General features: G+C 39.6%; 2 protein-coding genes, 1 non-coding gene and 2 pseudogenes across 3 annotated transcripts; 4 read left to right on the top strand and 1 right to left on the bottom strand.

The window, feature by feature from the left end:
- Positions 1–8,173: 8,173 nt before the first annotated feature.
- LOC102409093 (protocadherin alpha-1) lies at positions 8,174–9,326 on the top strand. The gene is given in 5 exon segments (XM_006080926.3): positions 8,174–8,504; positions 8,507–8,613; positions 8,616–8,787; positions 8,790–8,870; positions 8,873–9,326. Coding segments are annotated over 5 exon segments (522 nt in total). The 5' UTR covers positions 8,174–8,413; the 3' UTR covers positions 8,944–9,326.
- LOC112586896 lies at positions 9,002–9,881 on the top strand (annotated as a pseudogene).
- On the top strand, positions 9,823–10,829 carry LOC123335270 (annotated as a pseudogene).
- Positions 10,830–17,932: 7,103 nt separating this feature from the next.
- Positions 17,933–21,370, top strand: LOC123466162 (protocadherin alpha-2-like). The gene has a single exon (XM_045166582.1). It carries the CDS (start codon positions 18,770–18,772, stop codon positions 21,290–21,292), a length of 2,523 nt encoding a protein of 840 aa, XP_045022517.1. The 5' UTR covers positions 17,933–18,769; the 3' UTR covers positions 21,293–21,370.
- Positions 21,371–21,565: 195 nt separating this feature from the next.
- LOC112587200 lies at positions 21,566–21,672 on the bottom strand. The gene has a single exon (XR_003111717.2). It is a non-coding gene; the product is annotated as a U6 spliceosomal RNA (small nuclear RNA).
- Between the last annotated feature and the right edge of the window lie 2,771 nt (positions 21,673–24,443).

Genomic DNA, 24,443 nt, shown 5'->3' with positions numbered 1-24,443 from the left:
TTTTGGCCGTTGAACTACTCTGGTGAATTTTTCACTTCAGTTATTGTATTTTTCAGTTTAAAAAAATCTTTGGTTGTATTGGGTCTTCATTGCTGCATGGGCTTTCCTCTAGTTGTGACAAGTAGGGGCTCCTCTCTAGCTGTAGTGTTTGGGTTTCTCATTGTGTTGGCTTCCCTAGTTGTGGAGCACCTGCTCTAGGATGTTTGGACTTCAGTAGTTGTGGCTTCCAGTCTCTAGAGCACAGGCTCAAGAGTTGTGGCACATGGGTTAAGCCATTCCACAGCATATGGGATCTTCCCAGATCAGAAATACAATATGTGTTTCCTATACTGTCAGGAAGATTATTTACTGGTGAACCACCAGGGAAGTCCTTAGGTTTGTTTTTTATACCATTTTCCTATTGAAGAATATCTTGGTTCCCTCCCCCCTCCAGTGTTTTGGATAGTGTAAACAATGCTTATAATGCTATTAACATTTATCTAGAGGTTTTTGTGTGAACATAAGTTATTACTACTCTGGGATAAGTGCCCAGGAGTGCAATTTTAAGTCTATTTTTTCCAAAAGAATAGGCAAGTCTATTTTCCAGAATGATTGTTGTGTTTTATATTCTTAGAAGCCACTTATGAATGATCTAGTTTTCTGCATCCTTGCTAACACTTGATATTTCAACTTTTTATTTTAGTCATTCTGGTAGGCATATAATGATATCTTATTATAGTTTTAATTTGCATTTACCCAAATGCTACTGATATTGAAAATATTTTCATGTGTTTCTTTGACATCTGTATATCTTTTTTTGTGAAATGTTTCTTCATGTCTGTCAAGTTTCTATTTGGGCTATTCACCAAAGCAATCTTGAGAAAGAAGAATGGAATTGGAGGAATCAACCCGCCTGACTTCAGGCTCTACTACAAAGCCACAGTCATCAAGACAGTATGGTACTGGCACAAAGACAGAAATATAGATCAATGGAACAAAATAGAAAGCCCAGAGATAAATCCATGCACCTATGGACACCTTATCTTTGACAAAGGAGGCAAGAATATACAATGGAGAAAAGACAATCTCTTTAACAAGTGGTGCTCGAAAAACTGGTCAACCACTTGTAGAAGAATGAAACTAGAACACTTTCTAACACCATACACAAAAATAAACTCAAAATTGATTAAAGAGCTAAATGTAAGACAAGAAACTATAAAACTCCTAGAGGAGAACATAGGCAAAACACTCTCCGACATAAATCACAGCAGGATCCTCTATGACCCACCTCCCAGAATATTGGAAATAAAAGCAAAAATAAACAAGTGGGACCTAATTAAAATTAAAAGCTTCTGCACAACAAAGGAAACTATAAGCAAGGTGAAAAGACAGCCTTCAGAATGGGAGAAAATTATAGCAAATGAAGCAACTGACAAAGAACTAATCTCAAAAATATATAAGCAACTCCTGCAGCTCAGTTCCAGAAAAATAAACGACCCAATCAAAAAACGGGCCAAAGAACTAAACAGACATTTCTCCAAAGAAGACATACAGATGGCTAACACATGAAAAGATGCTCAACATCACTCATTATCAGAGAAATGCAAATCAAAACCACAATGAGGTACCATTTCATGCCAGTCAGAATGGCTGTGATCCAAAAGTCTACAAGCAATAAATGCTGGAGAGGGTGTGGAGAAAAGGGAACCCTCTTACACTGTTGGTTGGAATGCAAACTAGTACAGCCACTATGGAGAACAGTGTGGAGATTCTTTAAAAAACTGGAAATAGAACTTCCTTATGACCCAGCAATCCCACTGCTGGGCATACACACCGAGGAAACCAGAATTGAAAGAGACACGTGTACCCCAGTGTTCATCGCAGCAGTGTTTATAATGGCCAGGACATGGAAACAACCTAGATGTCCATCAGCAGATGAATGGATGAGAAAACTGTGGTGCATATACACAATGGAGTATTACTCAGCCATTAAAAAGAATACATTTGAATCAGTTCTAATGAGGTGGATGAAACTGGAGCCTATTATACAGAGTGAAGTAAGCCAGAAAGAAAAACACCAATACAGTATACTAACACATATATATGGAATTTAGAAAGATGGTAATGATAACCCTGTATGCGAGACAGAAAAAGAGACACAGATGTACAGAACAGTCTTTTGGACTCTGTGGGAGAGGGCGAGGGTGGGATGATTTGGGAGAATGGGATTGAAACATGTATAATATCAAATGTGAAACGAATCTCCAGTCCAGGTTTGATGCATGATACAGGATGCTTGGGGCTGGTGCACTGGGATGACCCAGAGGGATGGTGTGGGGAGGGAGGTGGGAGGGGGGTTCAGGATGGGGAACGTGTACACCCATGGTGGAGTCATGTTGATGTATGGCAAAACCAATACAATATTGTAAAGTAATTAGCCTCCAATTAAAATAAATAAATTTATATTAAAAATAATCATTGGGCTATTCAATTTTTTACTGTTGAATTTTGTTTTTTCATTATACATTCTAGATATGAGTTCTTTGTCAGTTCTATGTGCTTGCAGACAATTTCTCCAAAATTTTAGCTTTTATTCCCATACCCTAAATATGGTATTTCACAGAGTAAACTTTCTTAAATCTTGATGCAATTTATCAAATTTTTCCTTTTACAGACTATGCTTTTGCTATCAAGTCTAAGGACTCTTTCCCTACCCTTAGAACTTAAAGATTTTTCTCCTATTTTTGGTAAAAGTTTTAGGGTTTTATGTTTTATTTTATGTTAATGATCCATTTTGAATTGACTTTAATATAAGATATGAGACTTAGGTGGGTATTTTTATTTGTTTTTCCTAACAAAGTCCAATTGCTATAACAGTATTTGCTAGAAAAGCAAATTAATTGCTTTTGCACCTTTGACAAATTCAGTTAATTCAGGACATTTGAGTGGGTCTATTTTTGGATTATTTATTTTGTTCCATAGATTGATCTACCTGTCTATTTATGTACCAATAATACAGACTTGATTTCTGCAGCTGTATAATAATTCTTAAAATAGGATACACTGGTTCCTTCTAATTTTTACTGTTTTTAAAAATTGCTTGAGGTATTATAGTTCCTCTACCATTCCATATAATCTTGTCTATGTCTATAGAAAATCTTGTTGAGGTTTTGGTAGAAATTGTGCTAAATCCATATGTTAATTCAGGGAAAAATAACATCTCCCCATGGCATATTGAGTCATCCAATTCATGAACACAATAGAAATCCCTGCTTATTTAGATATTCTTCCATTTCTTTCATCAGTGTTTTGTTGTTTTCAGAATATGGTATACATTTACACCTAAGTATCTTTTTTGAGCTAATGTAAGTAGTATTGTATTTTAAATTTAATTTTAGTATGTATATTTTCATTTTTATTGTTAGTATATAAAAATATATTCATTTTTGTATGTTTGTTTTTTGTGACATTGCCGAACTCACTTTTCTAGGAGGTTTTTAAAAATTCCTTGAGGTTTTAATGTATACAGCTGTGATATCTGTAATTAGGGGCAGCTTTGTTTTTCTCATCCATATGCCTCTTATTTCCTTTTCTTGCTTTATTGCACGGAGTAGAACTTCCTGCACTATGCTAAAAAGAGTAGCATTTGGCTTTGTTTCCAATCAGAGATTGATGCATTCAGTTCTTCACAATTAAGTATAATGTTTTCTGGAATCAAGATTGCTGGGAGAAATATCAGTAATCTCAGATATGCAGATAACACCACCCTTATGGCAGAAAGTGAAGAGGAACTAAAAAGCCTGTTCATGAAAGTAAAATAGGAGAGTGAAAAGCTGACTTAAAACTCAAGGTTTAAAAAATGAAGATCATGGCATCCAGTCCCAACACTTCATGGCAAATAGAAGGGGAAACTGTGACAGACTTTCTTTTCTTTCTTTTCCTGGGCTCCAGTCACTTTGGATGGTGACTGCAGCCATGAAATTGAAAGACTCTTGTTCCTTGGAAGAAAAGCTGTAGCACATCTAGACAGCACATTAAAAAGCAGAGACATTACTTTGCTGACAAAGGTCCATCTAGTCAAAGCTATGGTTTTTGCAGTAGTCATGTATGGATGTGAGAGTTGGACCATAAAGAAAGCTGAGTGCTGAAGAATTCATGCTTTTGAGCTGTGGTGTTGGAGAAGACTCTTGAGAGTCCCTTGGACTGCAAGGAGATCCAACCAGTCAATCCTAAAGGAAATCAGTCCTGAATATTCATTGGAAAGACTGATGCTGAAGCTGAAGCTCCAGTACTTTGGTCCCCTGATGTGAAGAGCTGACTCATTGGAAAAGACCCTGATATTGGAAAAGATTGAAGACCGGAGGAGAAGAGGACAACAGAGGATAAGATAGTTGGATGGCATCACCGACTGATGGACATGAGTTTGAGCAAGCTCCGGGAGATGGTGATGGACAGGGAAGCCTGGTGTGCTGCAGTCCACGGGGTCGTAAAGAGTCGGATATGACTGAGGGACTGAACTTTCTATAGGATTGTCATGGATGCACTTTATCAAGTTGAGAAAGTTCTATGATTTTTGAGGAAAAGTCAGATATAATTTTTATATTTGTTCATGTATAGGTAAAGTGTATTTTCCCTCTGGCCTCTTTCAGGATTTTTTTAATTAAACTTTTTATTTTGAGATAAGTGTACATTCAAATTTAGTTGTAAGTCATAATACAGAGAGATCTTGTGTACATATCACCCTGATGAAATAGAGTAAAACTGTAGTACAATAATAGAATTTTAATGTAATCTTTGATTTTCTACAATGTGAAACTGATATGCCTAGATGTAGATATTTTGGCATTTATTCTGCTTAGTGTTATGTGAGCTTCCTGGTTCTGTGATTTGATGTCTGAAATTAATTTGGAGGAAATTCTCAGTCATTATTATCTCAAATATTGTTTTTCTTTTCTCTCTTTCTTCTCCTAGTACTCTCATTATGTGCATGGTATACTTTTAAAAATTTGGTCTACTGTCCTTTGATTTTATGTTCTGTTTTTTTTAAAACCTTTTTACTCTTTGCTTACCATTTTCTGAGGAGTCTATTGATATATCTTCTAGCTCAGAGATTCTTTCCTCATCCATGTCCAATCGACTAATGAAGATCAAATTCATCGTTAGTCATCAAAGTCATCTTTCATTTCCATTACATTTTTTAAAAATCTCTAACATTTCTTTTTGGTTCTTCCTTAGGACTTCCATCTCTCTGTTTACATTGCCCATCTCTTCTGTTCTTATATATTGTCTATTTTATCCATTGAAGTCATTAGTATATTAACCATAGTTGATTTAAATTCCCAATCTGATAATTTCAACATTCCTGTCATGTTTGGTTCTGATGTTTGCTCTGCTCTTCAAATTGTGCAGTTTTTTCCCCCTTTTGGTATACCTCATAATTTTTTGTTGATAGCTGGATATGATATACCTGGTAGAAAGAACTGGTATAACTAGTCTAGTCATAATGAGGTGGTGAGGTGTGGGGAGAAGGGAAACATTCTATAGTCCTATGATTAGGTCTCAGTCTTTTAGTGACCTTATGCTTCTGCACTATGAACTTCACAAGCGTTTCTCATTCTCTCCACCACAGGTCAGACAGGATAGCTAGAATGCCCTGGAATTGGGTATTTTTGTTCTCTCTTATGGAAGGTTAGAGTCTGCTGGAACTGGGTATTTCCTTTCCTTTAGGTCAGTTAGGCTCTGATAATAAACAATAAATAATTAAACTTCCATTAATTAGTTTCCCCTGATGGAAGGCCTCTTAAGAAGCAAAGAGTACTCTGGGTATTTCACAATGGTTCCTTTTCCCCTCCCACTGCCAGAAACATGAGAGGATTTTTTTTTTCTGATATTTACTGTAGGAATCTGGTCAAGCTCTCAGAGATAAATTTCAAAATATTTTTGCCCTAAGCTAAGTTGCTTTAGTCATGTCTGACTGTGTGACCCCATAGACAGCAGCCCACCAGGCTCCCCAATCCCTGGGATTCTCCAGGCAAGAACACTGGAGTGGGTTGCCATTTCCTTCTCCAATGCATGAAAGTGAAAAGTGAAAGTGAAGTTGCTCGGTCATGTCTGACTCTTAGCGACCCCATGGACTGCAGCCTACCAGGCTCCTCCATCCCTGGGATTTTCCAGGCAAGAATACTGGAGTGGGGTGCCATTGCCTTCTCCAATTTCCTCCACTTCAAAATGCTTCCACCTAGATTTTTCAACTCTGAGACTCATCCACAATGAGCCTCAAGCAATTTATGCATTATAATTTAAATACTCCTGCTCCAGCTCTGATTCCCATAGTGGCTTCTGCTCTTGGGTCTCTGTGTCAGTAATCTCTGACTTTCTGAATTTCCCTATTTCTTTTATTTTGTGGGCAGTGGTTTGCCCTATGTCCTCTCTTCTCTTACATATCCAAAAGATGTTGACTTTTTTCAGTCTGCTCAATTTTTGTTGTTAGAATGGAGTGGTGATTTCAAAGCCTCTTACATTCAGAACTAGAAACTGGAAGTCCTTGATAGCATCTTTTGATGGAAAAATTATTTTTCAACTTTTTTGGAGTCTAATTTGTCCATTTCTTATTTTGTTGCCTGAACCACATACAGGGAATCATCACCAAAATGAAAGTCATGAAGCTTTTGCCATGTATTCAGCTAAGTATTTTACAGTTTTGAATCTTACATTTAGGTCATGGATTTATTTGAGCTAATTTTTGTATGTGGTGGTCAGTAAGGGTATAACTCATAAGGATATCCTGTTTTCCCAGGTGGTGCTAGTGCTAAAGAACGCACCTGCCAATGCAGGAGACATAAGAGATGTGGGTTTGATCCATGGGTCAGGAAGATCCCCTGGAGGAGGGCATGGCAACCCACTCGTCTTCTTGCCTGGAGAATCCCATGGACAGAGGAGCCTGGTGGGCTACAGTCCATAGCGTCACAAAGAATCAGACATAACTGAAGCAACTTAGCATATCCTGTTTTCCCAGTACCATTTGTTGAAAAGACTGTTTTTCCTCCCCTTGAATGGTGTTAGCACTTTTGTTGAAAACCGTTTGACCATATATGTAAGAATTTCTTTCTGGATTCTTTATTTCTATCCCATTGGTCTATGCGTCTGTCTTTATGACAGTGCCACATTGTTTTGATTACTGTAGCTTTGTATTAAGTTTTGAAATCAGAAAGTGTGAGTCTTCTGGCTTTGCTCTTTTTCAGGATTGTTTTGGCTATTTATGGTCCCTTGAGATTCTGTATATTTCCATATACATGCCTGCTAAGTCACTTCAGTCATGTCCAACTCTTTACGATGCTATGTACTGCAGCCCACCAGGCTCCTCTGTCCATGGGATTCTCCAGGCAAGAATACTAGAGTGTGTTGCTATGCCCTCCTCAAGGGAATCTTCCTGACCCAGTGATGGAGCCTGTGTCTCCTACATCTTATGCATTGGCAGGCAGGTTTTTACCACTAGTGCCACCTGAGAAGCCTATGTTTCCATATGCTGCTGCTGCTGCTAAGTTGCTTCAGTCATGTCTGACTCTTTGTGACCCTATAGCCCACCAGGCTCCTCTGTCCATGGGGATTCTCCAGGCAAGAAGACTGGAGTGGGTTGCCGTGCAGTCTTCCAGGGGATCTTCCCGACCCAGGAATTGAACCCAAATATCCTGTATTGCAGGCAGATTCTTTACCACTGAGCCACCAAGGAAGCTCATGTTTCCATATCAGTTCAGTTCAGTCACTCAGTCATGTCCGACTCTTTGCGACCCCATGAATCGCAGCACGCCAGGCCTCCCTGTCCATCACCAACTCCCGGAGTCCACTCAGACTTACGTCCATTGAGTCAGTGATGCCATCCATCCATCTCATCCTCTGTCGTCCCCTTCTCCTCCTGCCCCCAATCCCTCCCAGCATCAGAGTCTTTTCCAATGAGTCAACTCTTCACATGAGGTGGCCAAAGTACTAGAGTTTCAGCTTTAGCATCATTCCTGCCAAAGAAATCCCAGGGCTGATCTCCTTCAGAATGGACTGGTTGGATCTCCTTGCAGTCCAAGGGACTCTCAAGAGTCTTCTCCAACACCACAGTTCAAAAGCATCAATTCTTTGGCGCTCAGCCTTCTTCACAGTCCAACTCTCATATCCATACATGACCACAGGAAAAACCATAGCCTTGACTAGATGGACCTTTGTTGGCAAAGTAATGTCTCTGCTTTTGAATATGCTATCTAGGTTGGACATAACTTTCCTTCCAAGGAGTAAGCTAATTACCAAAAACTAAAGAAGGAAACCATTTTGTCACCACCAGAGAGAAGACAAAAACTGTAAAAAGATAATTTATTTCAAATATGAAGCTTTAAAAAAGCAAGATTTTAAAGTAAAGTGAGAGTGACAGGAAAGGTGTAATGCTTTTTCAATGCTATTTTCAAGGAGAGGTGGCCAGGGACGCCAGTGCCTGCTGCTCTCACTTCTGCTCCTTACAGCCTGAGGGACTGGCAGTGGCCAGATTCGTTCTTGGTCCCTGAGGAAGCCAAACACAGCACCTTCGTGGGTAGCATCACCCAGGACCTGGAGCTGGAGCTGGCGGAGCTGGTGCTGTGCCTGTTCTGGGTTGTATGGGGAACTGGTTCCACAAGGAACTTATGAAGATGAATTTGCAGAATGGCATTTTGTTTGTGAATATCTAGATCCATTGGGAGAAGCTGTGTGGACAGAGGGCCAAATGTAGTATCCACCTAGAGGTAATTGTGGACAGGCCACCTCAGGTTTTCCATGTGGATGTGGAGGTGCATGCTTTAATAAAAATCCTCTGGTCTTTGGAGCAAGAGAAACAGGTTAATTTATTTCTGAATCTAGATTGCTAGATATGCGTTTCCCGGTACCAATGCTATTCTAACCCTCAGCTCCAGGGTTTATTTCTCTTTGGGTGTACAGGCACGTGGTTAACTAAGTCACTTTAACCTGAATTGAAGTCTGGATGAGAAGAAACACCAGAACTTCGTTTATGATTGACAGGCACTGGGATGGGAGCAAACCAGAACTAGAAGGTACAGTTCAGCTGCTGATCAGAGTGCTTGACGCTCCATTGTTTGCCCAGGCCGTGTACACAGTGTACTTTTAGAGACTATAGCAAATGGAACATTAGTGATCACATTAAACACCTGTGATGCTTGATGAAGGTGTAAATGGTGAAACTGCCTTTTCCTTTGGCAATGATATCCCTCTTGACTTAAAAAGAAACAAAAAGCTTCAAAAATGATTCCAGCTCAGGGGAAATTAGGCTATTTGGTAGACTGAATATGAAGAAATGAAACCTTATGAAATTCAGGTAAAAGCATTTGATAAAGGAGGTCCTCAATATCAAATGACTGCAAGGTTTTAGTGAGTGCTGGATATAAATGATAATACTCTTTACCAGTTAGAGGACCCTTCACTCTGCACTGTCATTGCCTTCATCTCCTTGTCCAACTGTGACTGTGGTGTCAGTGGATAGGTGACCTGCACCTTGAGGCCTCATGTCCCTTTCAAGCTGAAGTCCACCTAAAAGAATTCATTGGTGCTGAACAGAGCCCTGGACTGTGAAAGCGTGTCGAAATATGTGGTGGTGGTGACTGTAAGGTGCTCACCTTCCCTGTCGACCACGACCAACATGTTCGTGGAGGTGGCCAATGTGAACTGCAGCATGCCTGGCTGCTGCCTCCTGAGCTGGGTGACTGGGCTGTGCTGTGAGCCAGCTGGTGGTGGGGTAGGTGAGTGTGGGCCACATGGTGGCGAAGGTGCACACAGTGGATGCAGACTGGGCTATACCACACGGCTGTCTTAAGGACTCGGGGCTACCATGCATGGCTGTCATATGAGCTGTAGCCGGTTGGTGGGTGGCGAGCACAGCGCGTTCCTCGTGGGGCTGTACACTGGCAAGATCCACACGATGCACACCCTGGACAAGGTGGACGCACTGCGCCTGCTGGTGCTGGTGAAGGACGAGGGTGAGCCGGCGCTGACGGCCATGGCTACCGTGCTAGAGGACAGCAGCCGGGTGCCTACGGCCTCTTTGTGGGCTTCGACAGGCTTCGCTGGAGCGGAAATGGTGTTAATGGATGTGAACGTGTACATGATCATCGCCATCTGTGCGGTGTCCAGCCTGTGGATGTCATGCTGCTGCTGTACATGGCGTTGTGGTGCTCCGTGCTGCCAAGCGAGGGTGCATGTGGTCCACGAAGCCCAAGCTGGTGTGCTCCATCATGGTGGGGAGCTGGTCTTACTCTCAGCAGACACAGCAGAGGGTGGGTGCTCTGGGGAGGGACCACCCAACACCAACCTCATGGCTTTCAGCTCCGTCTTTGTTCAGGTCTGAACACGTTGGGAGGAAATGAATATCCAGAAACAGATTCGGATCTTTCTGGTAATGTAAATTCAACTTCCAAGCTTTAGGTTTAATTTTAAATTTTTTAACTTATCTAACCATCTTTTCAAATGTCACTTTAAAAACTGTATTCCAAGTGTTCGCTAAAGTCAGAACAAATCTTACCGTTTATTGTAGATGTTTATTCTATTACATATGGCTGCATCCTGAGTGGAACTTGGAGTCAAACAACAAGCACATACAGGGACAAATCATCATATTCCTTGGTTTAAATAGCAGGATACTTTTGAAAGAAATACTGAAGTATTAAGTAGCTTTGAGCATATTTAACATAGGATCTTAATGTAGTCAAATACAGTGACATTTTCAAGTTTATTTATATCTCATAATGAAATGTCAAGCTCTGGACAAAAAATTATAGGCAAATTTTTAGAAACCATCTGCCTTTCCTTAATATTTTAAGTTTCAAAGTGGGCAATTTAAAAAATCATTTTAAGCAAAAGTACTTTAAAATATATTTTAGGGTGATATTTTAATTTTTGTATTAAAATATACAGTAATTTTTTGATTGCCATTATGGTCACTATCCTGATGCCAATGACTTTGAGTTCTCCTGGTTCTAGAAAGCTTGATGTGGAATGATTTTGTTATTATAGGATCATTGACTAGGAAACACTTACTGAGCACCTTCCATTAACTCACAAATGTTCTAAGACACTTTATTTTTATTTCTCTCAACCTTTCCAATAATTTTGTGAAGTGCATACTTTAGTCTCTCTTTGTGGATGAAGGTGCTGAGGCTCAGAAAAACTAAGTGCAATATTTTTACTCAGTTTCCTCTAAATTTCCCGAGGATATCCAAAATTGGCTTGTTCTAATGCACTTCATTGCCTTGTATAAAGTATTTAGAGTAGCTTACAATGGAAGATATTTATAAGAATGACTTTTAAAATCTGTTTAAAAGTCAAAGTAAAAGATCAAGAGAAGAGTGGGAACAATTTATCAAAAAATCAATAATAGGTTGAGTGCAAATCCTAATACTCATCTTCCTAGAAGTAAATACAGAAATATAAAAAAGAATAAAAGGAAATTCTCTATACCAAATTTTCAAGAGAGGAAAAAAAAAACTCCTCTCTTTCTGCTATAAACTCAAACAGTTGATTACTGATCATTATGTAAGGGTTTAGCAATATACTGAAGAGTATGTTTGATAGCAGTTTTGCAAAACCAGCTGAAACATATTTGTTAAAAATATTATACTTGCTAGTCACTAAGTTAAGAGCATAATGTTAAACTTTATTTCCTATGTTTAATTCTGAAGTTACACAAGCATTAAATGAACATATTTTTGTCGGCAAACATTCAAATAAACATACAGAAAATGTCCTATGAAAGTCCCCTTTTAGAAGCATTCTATAAGAAGTTAGTATAATTTAGTAGTTAAGTTTCTCAAGATTTGAACTGATACAGAACTGTTGCTTAGAGTGTTTCAAAAAACAGGTGGTGAGCATGTTTCTGCAACTTTTCAAATATTAATTATCATCCCCCCAGGTTTTTGGCAAAAATCAGCAAAATAATAATAATAATAATAATAATAATTTTAAAGTCATATTGCCAAGTTTCCAGCTCCTTTAAATGTGAGGTAAACTTTGCAAGATTATAAAGTTGAGAGAGATAAATTGAGTCACAAAAGAGTTTCTCTTCCCTAATTCACACTACCTATGTTCCCATGTCCAGGCTTAGGAATTTCTCTAGGGACACTCAATATATTTACTGATGGATCCATTCCATAAGCACAAATGGAAAGCCTACTGCATACTAAGTCCTGCTGTAGAAACTAGGAACCTAGCAAGAGTGAAACAAGATAGGTGAGGTCCCTGACTTCAAGGTGATCACACTGTAACCCATTTAAAATCACGGTTGTGTTATGAAAAGACTTGGATTTGGTGTAATATTGCCTTTTCAGTTTTATTTGTCTAAACAAATTGTCTTATAAAGGAGAATCTCATTCTATTAATAACTTTTTAAAAATAGGCAATATAATGCTGACTGCTATTAGCCGTAGTTAATATTCTTGTGCCATTCAGAATCTTTGTGCCAACTTTCAATAGTTTTGTCTTCCTTTATAAGATTTCTTCCATGAAATGTATTTTTTCCTTTCTTCTTCTTTATTAAGATGACCCAGTTGCCTTATTTTTCAGCTTTTCCACCATTCTTTGCTATCATTAATGTGTTATATAGATTTATGGGAAAGTTTATTTTTTGGCACATATTTCATGGTATGTTTACAATTCTAATTAGTCATTCATTTGGGAAATGTATTAACTTAAAATGGTCATATCTTCAAAAGGTAAATTTATATATGCTGAGATCTTATCAGATATGGCAGGCTACAGTTCATAGAGCTGCAAAGAGTTGGACAGAACTGAAGCAACTTAGCACACATGCAATTTGATTAGTTTTGGTTAATATTAATTATCCATTAAAGCTGGCAGCTTCACACCTTTGTCATCTATCTGAAAAAACTAGACAGAGATCATTGTGCTGTTAATACTTTTTATTCTCATTTTTCTATGAAGGCTGCAAAAATCATCCCAGTGGAAACAAAACCTATCATTGCTTTCAGTAAAATATTGGTTAAACATACCTTATTATCATTTGATTATTCAATTTCAGTAATGAATTTAAATTTCATAACTATGATTTTAGGATACTTTCAAGTTGCCTTGGTATAATAATAACAATGTAATTTAATTTGTAGGGGAATACTACAAATTAACATTGTCTAAAATATAAGGAATAATACACAAGAAGACTATTTCTTGATATGTTCCTTCTTTTTCAGAAAACTTCCTTTCTAAGATTAGAGTTGTGATTCTATTTTCTAGTATTTGTTGTTCAGTTGCTAAGTCGTGTCTGACTCTTTGTGATCGCACAAACTGCAGCATGCCAGGCTTCTCTGTCCTTCACTATCTCCCTTAGTTTGCTCAAACTCATGTCCACTGACATGACCATTAACCTGACATGTCCATACTCATGACCGCTGAGTCAGTGATGCCATACATCTCATCCTCTGTTGCCCCTTCTCCTCCTGCCCTCAATCTTTCCCAGAATCAGGGTCTTTTCCAATGAGTCAGCTCTTTGCATCAGGTGGCCAAAGTATTGGAGCTTCAGCATCAGTCTTTCCAGTGAATATTCAGGACTGATTTCCTTTAGGATTGACTGGTTGGATCTCCTTGCAGTCCAAGAGACTCTCAAGAGTCTTCTCCAGCACGACAGTTTGAAAGCATCAATTCTTTGGTGCTCAGCCTTCTTTATGGTCCAGCTCTCACATCTATACATGACTACTGGAAAACCATAGCTTTTACTATATGGACCTTTGTCAGCAAAGTAATGTCTCTGCTTTTTAATAAGCTGTCTAGATTTGTCATAGCTATTCTTCCAAGGAGCAAACATCTTTTAATTTAATGGCTGCAGTCATCGTCCACATTGATTTTGGAGCCCAAGAAAATGAAATCCGACACTGTTTCCACATTTTCCCCATCTATTGCCGTGAATTGATGGGACCAGATGCCATAATCTTAGTTTTTTGAATGTTGAGTTTTAAGCCAGCATTTTCACTCTCTTCTTTCACCTTCATCAAGAGGTTCTTTTGCTTCTCTTCACTGCCTGCTATTGAAGTGGTATCATTTGCATATCTGAGGTTGTTGATATTTCTTCTGGCAATCTTGATTCCAGCTTGTGATTCATTCAGCTTACTGTTATTTTCTAGTATGTGCTGTGCTATGCTTAGTCATGTCCGACTCTTTCCGACCCCATGGGTTGTAGCCTGCCAGGCTTCTCTGTCCATGGAGATTCTCCAGGCAAGAATACTGGAGTGAGTTGCCATGACCTCTTCCAGGAGATCTTCCCAAACCAGGGATCAAGCCCAGGTCTCCCTCATTGCAGACGAATTCTTTACCATCTGAACCATCAGGGAAGCCTATGAATACTGCAGTGGGTCGCCTATCCCTTTTCCAGGGGAACTTCCCAACCCAAGAATCAAACCAGGGTCTCCTGCATTGCAGGATTCTTTACCAGCTGACCTACTAGGGAAGCCCATTTTCTAGTATAACAGTAAATAATTAGAGAAGTTAGGTATCACTTCAAAGTACCTTTGAGACTTATGATCAGGCAAGAATGCAAATGGATGAGAATGAGAAACAGTTGTTTATTTTGGTAGCCACTGTCAATATTTCTGTTCTCCTCCTTCTGGGAACACTGGAGGATTTCATTTCCTTGCTACCCTGAGCTTTGATTTTCTTTGATCAAATACATGTGAATGATGTATATCACTTCCAAGCAGAAACAGATAATTGCCAGTGAAAGATTGCCTCCTGCTGTCTTTTCCTATTGTAGCATTTGTGGAAGTACAGGTTGATGCTGAGATGCCATTGATCAAAATATTCTGGGATGCTGAGCCAATATGTGGAGAAAAGCTGTCCTAGACAGTCTCCCATAACCACAGAGGACTTTTCAGGAGTCAGAGATAAAATCATGTTTATTTAAAATGGAAATAGTCAATATACAGCAACATGGTCATTGGGGTTCCACTGCCATTAAGCTAATGTGAATAGAATACATTTTACAAGAAGAGCATTACAACATGCAATCTATACAACTGATAGGAGAACATTATTATTGACCCTTTCACTAAAGTATCTGACCATTAAGTAGATTAGATAACTTGGATTCCATGGAAAAATTATTGTGTAGTGATTTCTTTTTATATAAAAATCAGGAGAAGAAAAATAAACTGAATTTAAAATGTTTTAGGCACCTCTTTTTTTTTTCTTGCCTATCATCCATTTCCCTTTCTTGTTTTCTTCCTTCTGGGGCTTTGTTGTAGTTTTGTGAAAGACTTGAATAGGCATTTTTGAAGAATGAATCCTCAGAGACATAAAATTGTAGGGAATTGACAGTTTGCTTTGGTAAGGGCAAAGGGTATTCTTAGCAATGGATACTATATTGGTTTTGTAATGCTTCTGTATGTAACAAATTACTACAACCTTGGGGGCTTGAAACAACACAACAGAAATTTATTCTCTCACAGTTCTAGAGTTCAGAAGTCCAACAAGGTGTTGGCAGGGCCATGTTCTTTCTGAAGACTGTAAGGGGAGAATTCTTCCCGGCCTCTTCCAGGTTCTGGTGGCTCTAGCCATTCCATGGCTCGTGGCAGTGTAACTCCAGTTTCTGTCTTAGTGGTCACAGTTCCTTCCTTCACATGCCTCTGTGCATTTTTTCTGTCTCTTATAAGGATATTTGTCACTGGATTTGTGACCCACCCAAATCTAGGATAATGCTAAGTTTAGGTTTATCTTAATTATGTCTGTAAAGATCTCTATTCCAAATAAAGACACATTTTAAGGTTCTGAGTGGATATATCTTTTGGGAGCTACTATTCCAACCACTACAGATACAAAGAAATGTCAAGCTTATTGGCTAAGCTTGGCTTCTCAGACTCCTATCTCCATTGGAGGAAATGTGCTTGCATTTCTGGCAATGGGAATCTATCTCTCTGAGAGAGGGGGAGAGATATTCCGGGTCCTCAGAAACCCTGAATAACAGAAGAATGTGCCTCATACCTTCAGACATATGATTCTCAAAATCCAGCAAAATTAGTTTATAGGATTGCAAAAATTCCCTTTAAGCAAGCCATGTTTCCTAGAGCTTATATCTGGATTTTAGGCATAATTCCTTAGTATGTCAACAGTAGCTGGTATGTGGCCACTGATTATTAAAAAAACCCATAGGGTATTACAGATATACAGTTGCACTGCAACTACTTAATGATATAATGGCTAGCCTGTAGCTATGTGCAATCTCTTTAAGCTCCAGGAGGAACTAAATACATGAGTCCTTGTACTGGCCTTAACGAAAACCAACCTCCTTGTTTTTAGTCCACATAATTTAGGTGTGCCTGATTTCATCTCCTGGCTTCAAGAATAAATAAGCAAACCATGTCTGGCCAGTGTGAGGACCATCACCACTATTGACTAAAGAAAAGATATGTCATCTAAACAGGATCAAAGGAAGTGATTGTCTAGGACTTTTTCCTGGGCTACTAGGAAAAGGGCATTTTTCTTTCTGCTGAGAGTCACTACATGTGGCCTGAAAATAGGTAGCCTAAAAGCTACCCTAACCGTTTTTGCCATCACATGTAAAAGTATTATAAAAGTTGAGATAATTTTCTTATGGCATTATTAAAGTGTGTACGCCAAGCTCTTCCTGAAACTAGTACATAATTTTCCATTTCCATGTATAAAACAATAAATAATGTTCTGCTTTTTTGCTTAAGTCAGTTTACTTGGGGTTTATTGTTAGAATATGATTAATAGACATATATACTTCATAGATGATGTGAATAAATATCTTAAGATATTGGACTCAAGGGAGAAATTAGCCTTGGGTTTCAGTACCAGGAAAAGCTAGTTTTTCTTTAGCAAGGATTTTTTCTTTTACTGACACTATAAATTTTGCAGTTAATTTTTGTTTCCCTCTTTGCCGAAAACAAAGTTTGTGACCTCCTTATTGTGGTTCAGTCATAAGATGTGTCCAACTTTTTGCTACCCCATGAACTGCAGCACTCCAGGCTTCCCTGTCCTTCACCATCTCCTGCAGTTTGCTCAAACTCATGTCCATTGAGTCAGTGATGCCATTCAACCATCTCATCCTCTGTCTCCCTCTTCTCCTCATGTCCTCAATCTTTCCCAGCATCAGAGTCTTTTCCAATGAATAGGCTCTTTGCATTAGGTGGCCAAAGTATTGGAGCTTCAGCTCAGCATCAGTCCTTCCAGTAAATATTCAGGGTTGATTTCCTTTAGAACTGACTGATTTAATCTCCTTACTGTCCAAAGGACTCTCAAGAGTCTTCTTCAGTACCACAGTTTGAAAGCATCAGTTCTTCAGCGTTCAGCCTTCTTTGTGGTTGTGACCTCCTTAGAGTAACTGAAGATAACTTTTATGCATTTTGACACTGACTTACCCTCAATTCATTTTGTTTTATCCCTATGTTATCTTTGTCATATTTTCATATCATTTGTATATTAAGGGGACAGCTAAGAATTATTAAAGTAAGATATTCTCAACACTAAAAAGAGATCAATTGTACTGTTCTTGAATAAAAATCCAAATGTAGCAGAAAAGGGGATATTCTTAATTAACAGTATATTATCCAGATGAGGAAAATAAATTATTAATTTACAAACATCTGTGAACAGTCCAGAAAGCAAAATTAAATCACAAAGCAAAAATTAAATATATAAATATATTTTCAATTTATAAAATATAAACTAAAATATCCTTTGATTTCTATGTGCTTTACTTGAAGAAACAGAAAAAAAATCTGTTATATCCAAAAGAACTGAAAGCAGGGTCTCACAGATATTTTCATGGTGGTGGTGGTTTAGTCGCCAAGTTGTGTCTGACTCTTGTGATCCCATGGACAGAAGAGCCTGGCAGGCTACAGTCCATGGGATTCTCCAGGTAAGAATACTGGAGTGGGTTGCTATTTCCTTCTCTAGGGATCTTCCCAACCCAGGAATCGAACCAGGGTCTTCTGCATTGTAGGTGGATTCTTTACCAACTGAACTACAAGGGAAGCCCATATTTTCATACCCATACTTATAACAGCACTATTCTCAATAGCTAAAAGGTGGAAGCAACCCAGATATCCATGGACAGATGGATGAATGAATAAACAAAATGTGGTATATAAAAAAATCAGAATATTGTTTGGCTTTATAAGTAAGGAAATTCATCACATGCTACACATGGATGAACCTTAGTGAAATAATCCAGTCACAACCAAACTGAGATTTCACTTATGTGAGGTATCTAGAGTAGTCAAATTTGTAGAAACAGAAAGTAGAATGGTGCTGAGAGGGATGCAGTATGGTGGAAAAGGGGAGTTGTTTTCTAATGGGTATAGAGATTCATGTTTGCAAGATTAAAGTTCTCAAGATATTTCACAACAATGTGACTAAAACAAACTAAACTGTATACTTAAAAGTGGATGATATGGTAAATTTTGTTATATATTTTTAACACAGTAAAAGGGGGAAGTGATATATTTCAGTTTAAGATAGGTATTTTTCCTAAATGAAAGCTATCAGTAAACTTAGCCTGGACAATTGTTAAAATTTAAATCTACACAATCAACAGTAGAGCCTACATTTTGGCCACATGATGTCGCTGTCTTACCACAGTATATCCTCTAAGAAGAAAAAATACCCAGAACCCTATTGTAACTCCAGCGAGGAGGAGAACAATAAGAGAAGCAGCAGGACTTGAGCAGAGATTAGAGGACAACATTTAAAATTTTGCACAACACATGATATTCTAATTTGATCAACTCACTGAGAATTGGTGATGGTGTCTTCTAAGAGTAGGGGCGTGGATATCCGGCATCTGCTTCCGCTGCTTCTGCTCTTAGCTGTAGGCGAGGCCGGGAGCGGCCAGGTCCGCTACTCAGTCCCTGAGGAGGCCAAACACGGCACCTTCGTAGGCCGCATCGCCCAGGATCTGGGACTGGAGCTGGAGGAGCTGGTGCCGCGCCTGTTCCGGGTGGCATCCAAAGGCCACAGGGACCTTCTGGAGGTAAATCTGCAGAATGGCATTTTGTTTGTGAATTCTCGGATCGACAGGGAGGAGCTGTGCGGGAGGAGAGCAGAGTGCAGTATCCACCTGGAGGTGATCGTGGACCGGCCGCTACAGGTGTTGCATGTGGAGGTGGAGGTGAAGGACATTAACGACAACCCACCAGTATTTCCAGTGGCGGTAAAGACTATCCGGTTTCACGAATCGAGACTGCTTGACTCACGGTTTCCTCTAGAGGGGGCATTTGATGCAGATATCGGAGTAAACGCTCTTCTCACCTACAAGCTCAGCTCCAGTGAGTTTTTCTTTCTAGATACACAGACAAATGATGAACTAAGTCAGTCTTTGTCTCTTGTGCTGAGGAAATCTCTGGACAGAGAGGAAACTGCTGAAATTAATTTGTTACTAGTGGCTACTGATGGGGGCAAACCTGAGCTCACCGGCACCGTTCAGTTGCTTGTTAAGGTATTAGACGTGAATGACAACGAACCTACTTTTGACCAAGCAGTTTACAAAATACAGTTGTTAGAGAACGTGGCAAATGGAACCTTGGTGATTAAATTAAATTCTTCTGATGCAGATGAAGGATCAAATAGTGAGATTATGTATTCATTTAGTAGTGATGTGTCCCGGGATATAAAGACCAAGTTCAACATAGATCCTAGCTCAGGGGAAATCAGAACTAAGGGACAATTAGATTATGAAGAAGTGAAATTCTATGATATTCATGTCATTGCGTATGACAACGGGACTCCGTCAATGTCTGGGCACTGTAAAATTTCAGTGAAACTTGTGGACATCAATGATAACTCACCAGAAGTCTCAATCACGTCTCTTTCACTTCCCATTCGAGAGGATGCTCCACTGGGCAGTGTCATTGCTCTCATCACGGTGGCCGACCGTGACTCCGGTGTCAATGGACAGGTGACCTGCACCCTGATCCCCCAAGACCTCTTCAAACTGGTGTCCACCTTCAAGAATTACTATTCACTCGTTTTGGACAGCGTCTTGGATCGCGAGAGCGTGGCGAACTATGAGGTGGTGGTGACCGCGAGGGACGGGGGCTCACCTCCGTTGTCGGCCACGGCCAGCGTGTCGGTGGAGATAGCTGACGTGAACGACAACGCGCCCGCGTTTGCGCAGCCCGAGTACACGGTGTTCGTGAAGGAGAACAACCCGCCCGGCCGCCACATCTTCACCGTGTCGGCGCGGGACGCGGACGCGCAGGAGAACGCGCTGGTGTCCTACTCGCTGGTGGAGCGACGGGTGGGCGAGCGCGCGCTGTCGAGCTACGTGTCGGTGCACGCAGAGAGCGGCAAGGTGTACGCGCTGCAGCCGCTGGACCACGAGGAGCTGGAGCTGCTGCAGTTCCAGGTGAGCGCGCGCGACGCGGGCGTGCCGCCCCTGGGCAGCAACGTGACGCTGCAGGTGTTCGTGCTGGACGAGAACGACAACGCGCCTGCGCTGCTGCCACCCGGGCCAGGTGGAGGACCCAGCGCGGTGAGCCAGGTGGTGGCGCGTTCGGTGGGCGCGGGCCACGTGGTGGCGAAGGTGCGCGCGGTGGACGCCGACTCGGGCTACAACGCGTGGCTGTCGTACGAGCTGCAGCCGGCGGCGGGTGGCGCGAGCACCCCGTTCCGCGTGGGGCTGTACACCGGCGAGATCAGCACGACGCGCGCCCTAGACGAGGCGGACGCGCCGCGCCAGCGCCTGCTGGTGCTGGTGAAAGACCACGGCGAGCCGGCGCTGACGGCCACGGCCACCGTGCTGCTGTCGCTGGAGGACAGCGGCCAGGCGCCCAAGGCCTCTTCGCGGGCGTTGTCTGGCGCCTCTGAAGCGGAGGCTGTTCTGGTGGATGTGAACGTGTATCTGATCATCGCCATCTGCGCGGTGTCCAGCCTTTTGGTGCTCACGCTGCTGCTGTACACGGCGCTGCGGTGCTCGGCGCCGCCCAGCGAGGGCGCGTACGCGAGGGGCAAGCCCAGGCTGGTGTGCTCCAGCGCGGTAGGGAGCTGGTCTTATTCGAAGGAGAGGCAGCAGAGGGTGTGCTCTGGAGAGGGGCCGCCGAAAACCGACCTCATGGCCTTCAGTCCTAGCCTGCCTCAAGGTCCAGGCTCAGCGGACGAAAGACAACAACTCTCCGAATCAGAACAATTCGGAAAGGTGAGTCTCAATTTTTTCCCCATAATCTCTAAAATTGTTTTATTTCCTTTGTTCTCTATAATTCTATTAATTATTTTGATTTATAGTTGTTTTTATTTATATCGTTATCCTATTGTGCAATATGTGATATGAATAGAAATCAATTTCTTGCATTGAGAATAAATTACTTAGATGATCTTTTTACATTTTGAAATTTCCATAAATTCCAAAATTATTCCAAAATAATTTTCCAAAGTATTCCTTTCACCATGAATAATAGGATTAAAGGAATGAAAAAAATACTTCAGCAAAATTTGAAAACTTACTATTACCTGTAAATTGTTTTTCTTGTATTAAAAAATCACAATTGGGGAAATTTAGAGCATGATTATGGAATATATATTTTCTTTTTTTTTAAATTTTCTTAAAAATATGGAACACTTCACGAATTTGCGTGTCATCCTTGCGCAGGGGCCATGCTAATCTTCTCTGTATCATTCCAATTTTAGTATATGTGCTGCCGAAGCAAGCACATATATATTTTCAATTTACATCATTCATCCATTCTGTCAGAATATGTTGGAAATTTCCCAAATTATTCCTTTGATCAAGAATTTGTCTTTATCTGTTTATGTAACAGTTAATATGCTAGTTTTTATTTCCATGTATTTAAAAGCAGCCTGAATAAATTTATAATGCCAGGACCTCCAAAGTACATATCATAGGTCATCACAACACATGACATCATTTAGAAATAATTGCTAATCTTACATATGTCTTTCAATAGTAAAAAATAACCCGTTATTTGGAATAAAGACTTCACATTTGCAAAATTCTTAGTTTTAAGGCACAATAGAGAGTTCACTGAGAAAAGAGCTCCCTTTCAACTTTGTTTAATTGAAAAATCATTTTAAAAAGTCACATTGTGGGGTGGCCAGGTAGTGGGACTTTTTCTTCATACAAGTGGAGAATACTATAACCCAGTATTTATTTAGTGGGATGTTTAGTCAGGCTTAAAGTGTATCACTGGGTTAATATATGTAGACCTCCCACTGTGCAGAGATTGACCACCTCCCTCTGGTGCCACACAGAATGCCTGTGATAACATTTTCCAAGACTGGCAGCAATCATATTCCTATGAAGTTGGAGTTTTCCCAAAAGGTAACATAAGGAAGGGTGCTAGTGGTAAAGAACCTGCCTGTCAGTGTAGGAGTTTTAAGAGACTCAGGTTGATCCCTGGGCCTGGAGGAGGGCATGGCAACCCACTCCAGTATTCTTGCCTACAGAATCCCACGGACAGAGGAGCCTGGCAGGCTACAGTCCATAGGGTCTCACAGAGCCAGACACAACTGAAGTAACTTAGCACTGCACACAAGGTAAGGAAAATGTAGCTATTCAATGGAAACTACTATGTTGGGTTAAACACTAAACTTGGTGAGTAAATGTTACATTTGGAAAGGATGTTAAAAACACTTTTTTTCCAACCAAAGGAAGATGTCTTGGGGGTGAAATTACTGTCTTTTACTACTCTTTGGTCCATAGTTATTTGCTTTTCCCTCCTCAAATATATGTGGATATTGATGATTCATGAAATAACTTCTACTAAGTGATCTTTATGATCACTTGGCTAATAGCTTTAGCCATTTTACAGATAGGCCAGAATATACATTTCTATCTGTTATTAAAGGAATGGAGTTTGGTGGGAGAAATAGTGACCTGCATTTAAGTATAATCTGTTCCTGCAGGAAACTTATTAGCACCTCAGAGTTGATATACCTCAAAATGCAGGGAGTATATATTTGCTGGGAATCAGAAAAGTTCATCTGAGACTTTACAGAGAAAAACAAATGTCTTGAACAGATGAGGAAAAAGCTCTTTCTTAAGATGAGTCATCACTACTCATTACTTTCTTGAGACTTGTGTGCAGGAAGTATGAATGGTCAAATGGAATCTCTCCTACCAGCAGTCTTGTCACTATATTCTATTCTAGGTAAATTGTAAGCTTTTATATTATATCCAGGTGTGTCCATACCTCCAGGAATCACAACAGATCATTGTATAAGCTCTTACTGATTTTTATTTTATATTTACATTTTCTTGATTCAGTTGCCAAGAGATGTCTAAGTGAGAGTAGATATTACTCACTAATACTTTATCCACATATTAGCTCAGTTTTCTAAACTCATATAGTTTCTTTACTATTACCTTCATCTCTTAATAATCATTATGGGGTCTACTCTCTTATAAATTCCCTATGGCATTCCATTTTGCAGAGAGTATACTCTTAAGTGTCATGAAATGTATAGTATTACAGTAAGCTGTGAAAGGTATCTTACTGATATGAAGTCCATGATATTTAAAAATTTTAATTTTGCCTCTCATTTTAAAACTAGCTACTGCCTTTATTTATTTATTTATTTATTTTGCTACTGCCTTTAAAGACCCACCAAAGCACCTACTGGCATACTGATAATTATAATTATTTCCTAGATCCATTCTTTTCCAAAATAAGTCTTAAATGTTTACTTCTTTTTCATGAACTAGTATAGCAGAATCAATTCGAAATTATGTTTGATATAAACAAATATCATTAATTTAATTTACCTCATATTTGAAAGAAAGTTAATTTAAAATATTCACTTATTCATTAAAATTTAATTGATAATTTATTCTATTCTAAATATGAGTAATAAAATATGAGTAAACTGCAGTGTTGGTTGCATTCAATGAGTACATGAAAAAACCTGTTATGAGAACTATTCTCGTAATACTTAAATGACTGTTTGTTTTTGGTCACACTCCCAGCAGTGGAAGCAAGGAATCCTAACCACTGGATCAACAAGGAATTCCCTTAAATCGCATGTTCAATTTCATTTAAAAAGAGTCTGATTATAAGCAAAATTTGGGCATACTCTTACCTCTCTAAATTCAACCTCTTCCCATGAATTTTCTCTGTTCAACTTCCAAACGCTCAGAGAATGCACACATCTTACTAATTTCACAGATACATTTAGTATAATTCATGGCCTAGTTTTACATATGTTGAATAAGTGAGTCAGATTCTAAAACTACTTTCTCTCTTTAATGACTAAACACCAGTTCTTTCAAGTAACAACTTTTTAACAAATTGGAAGCCAGAAATTCATCCAGAGTGAAGATTATTAAAAACACAATTATTTCATATTGGGGACATTTTAGGATATACAGGTAAATTGAAATGTATAAATGGTATAGAGATTTTAAAAGTTAATATAATTTTCCCTGGTATGATGTGACTATAACAAATATCCAAATCAAACAATTT

The sequence above is a fragment of the Bubalus bubalis genome, chromosome 9, assembly GCF_019923935.1.
Source record: "Bubalus bubalis isolate 160015118507 breed Murrah chromosome 9, NDDB_SH_1, whole genome shotgun sequence".
In the NCBI taxonomy this organism is placed as follows: Eukaryota; Metazoa; Chordata; class Mammalia; order Artiodactyla; family Bovidae; genus Bubalus; species Bubalus bubalis.
The sequence above is the reverse complement of the archived record's forward strand: the minus strand, read 5'-3'. Positions and strand labels throughout refer to the sequence as shown.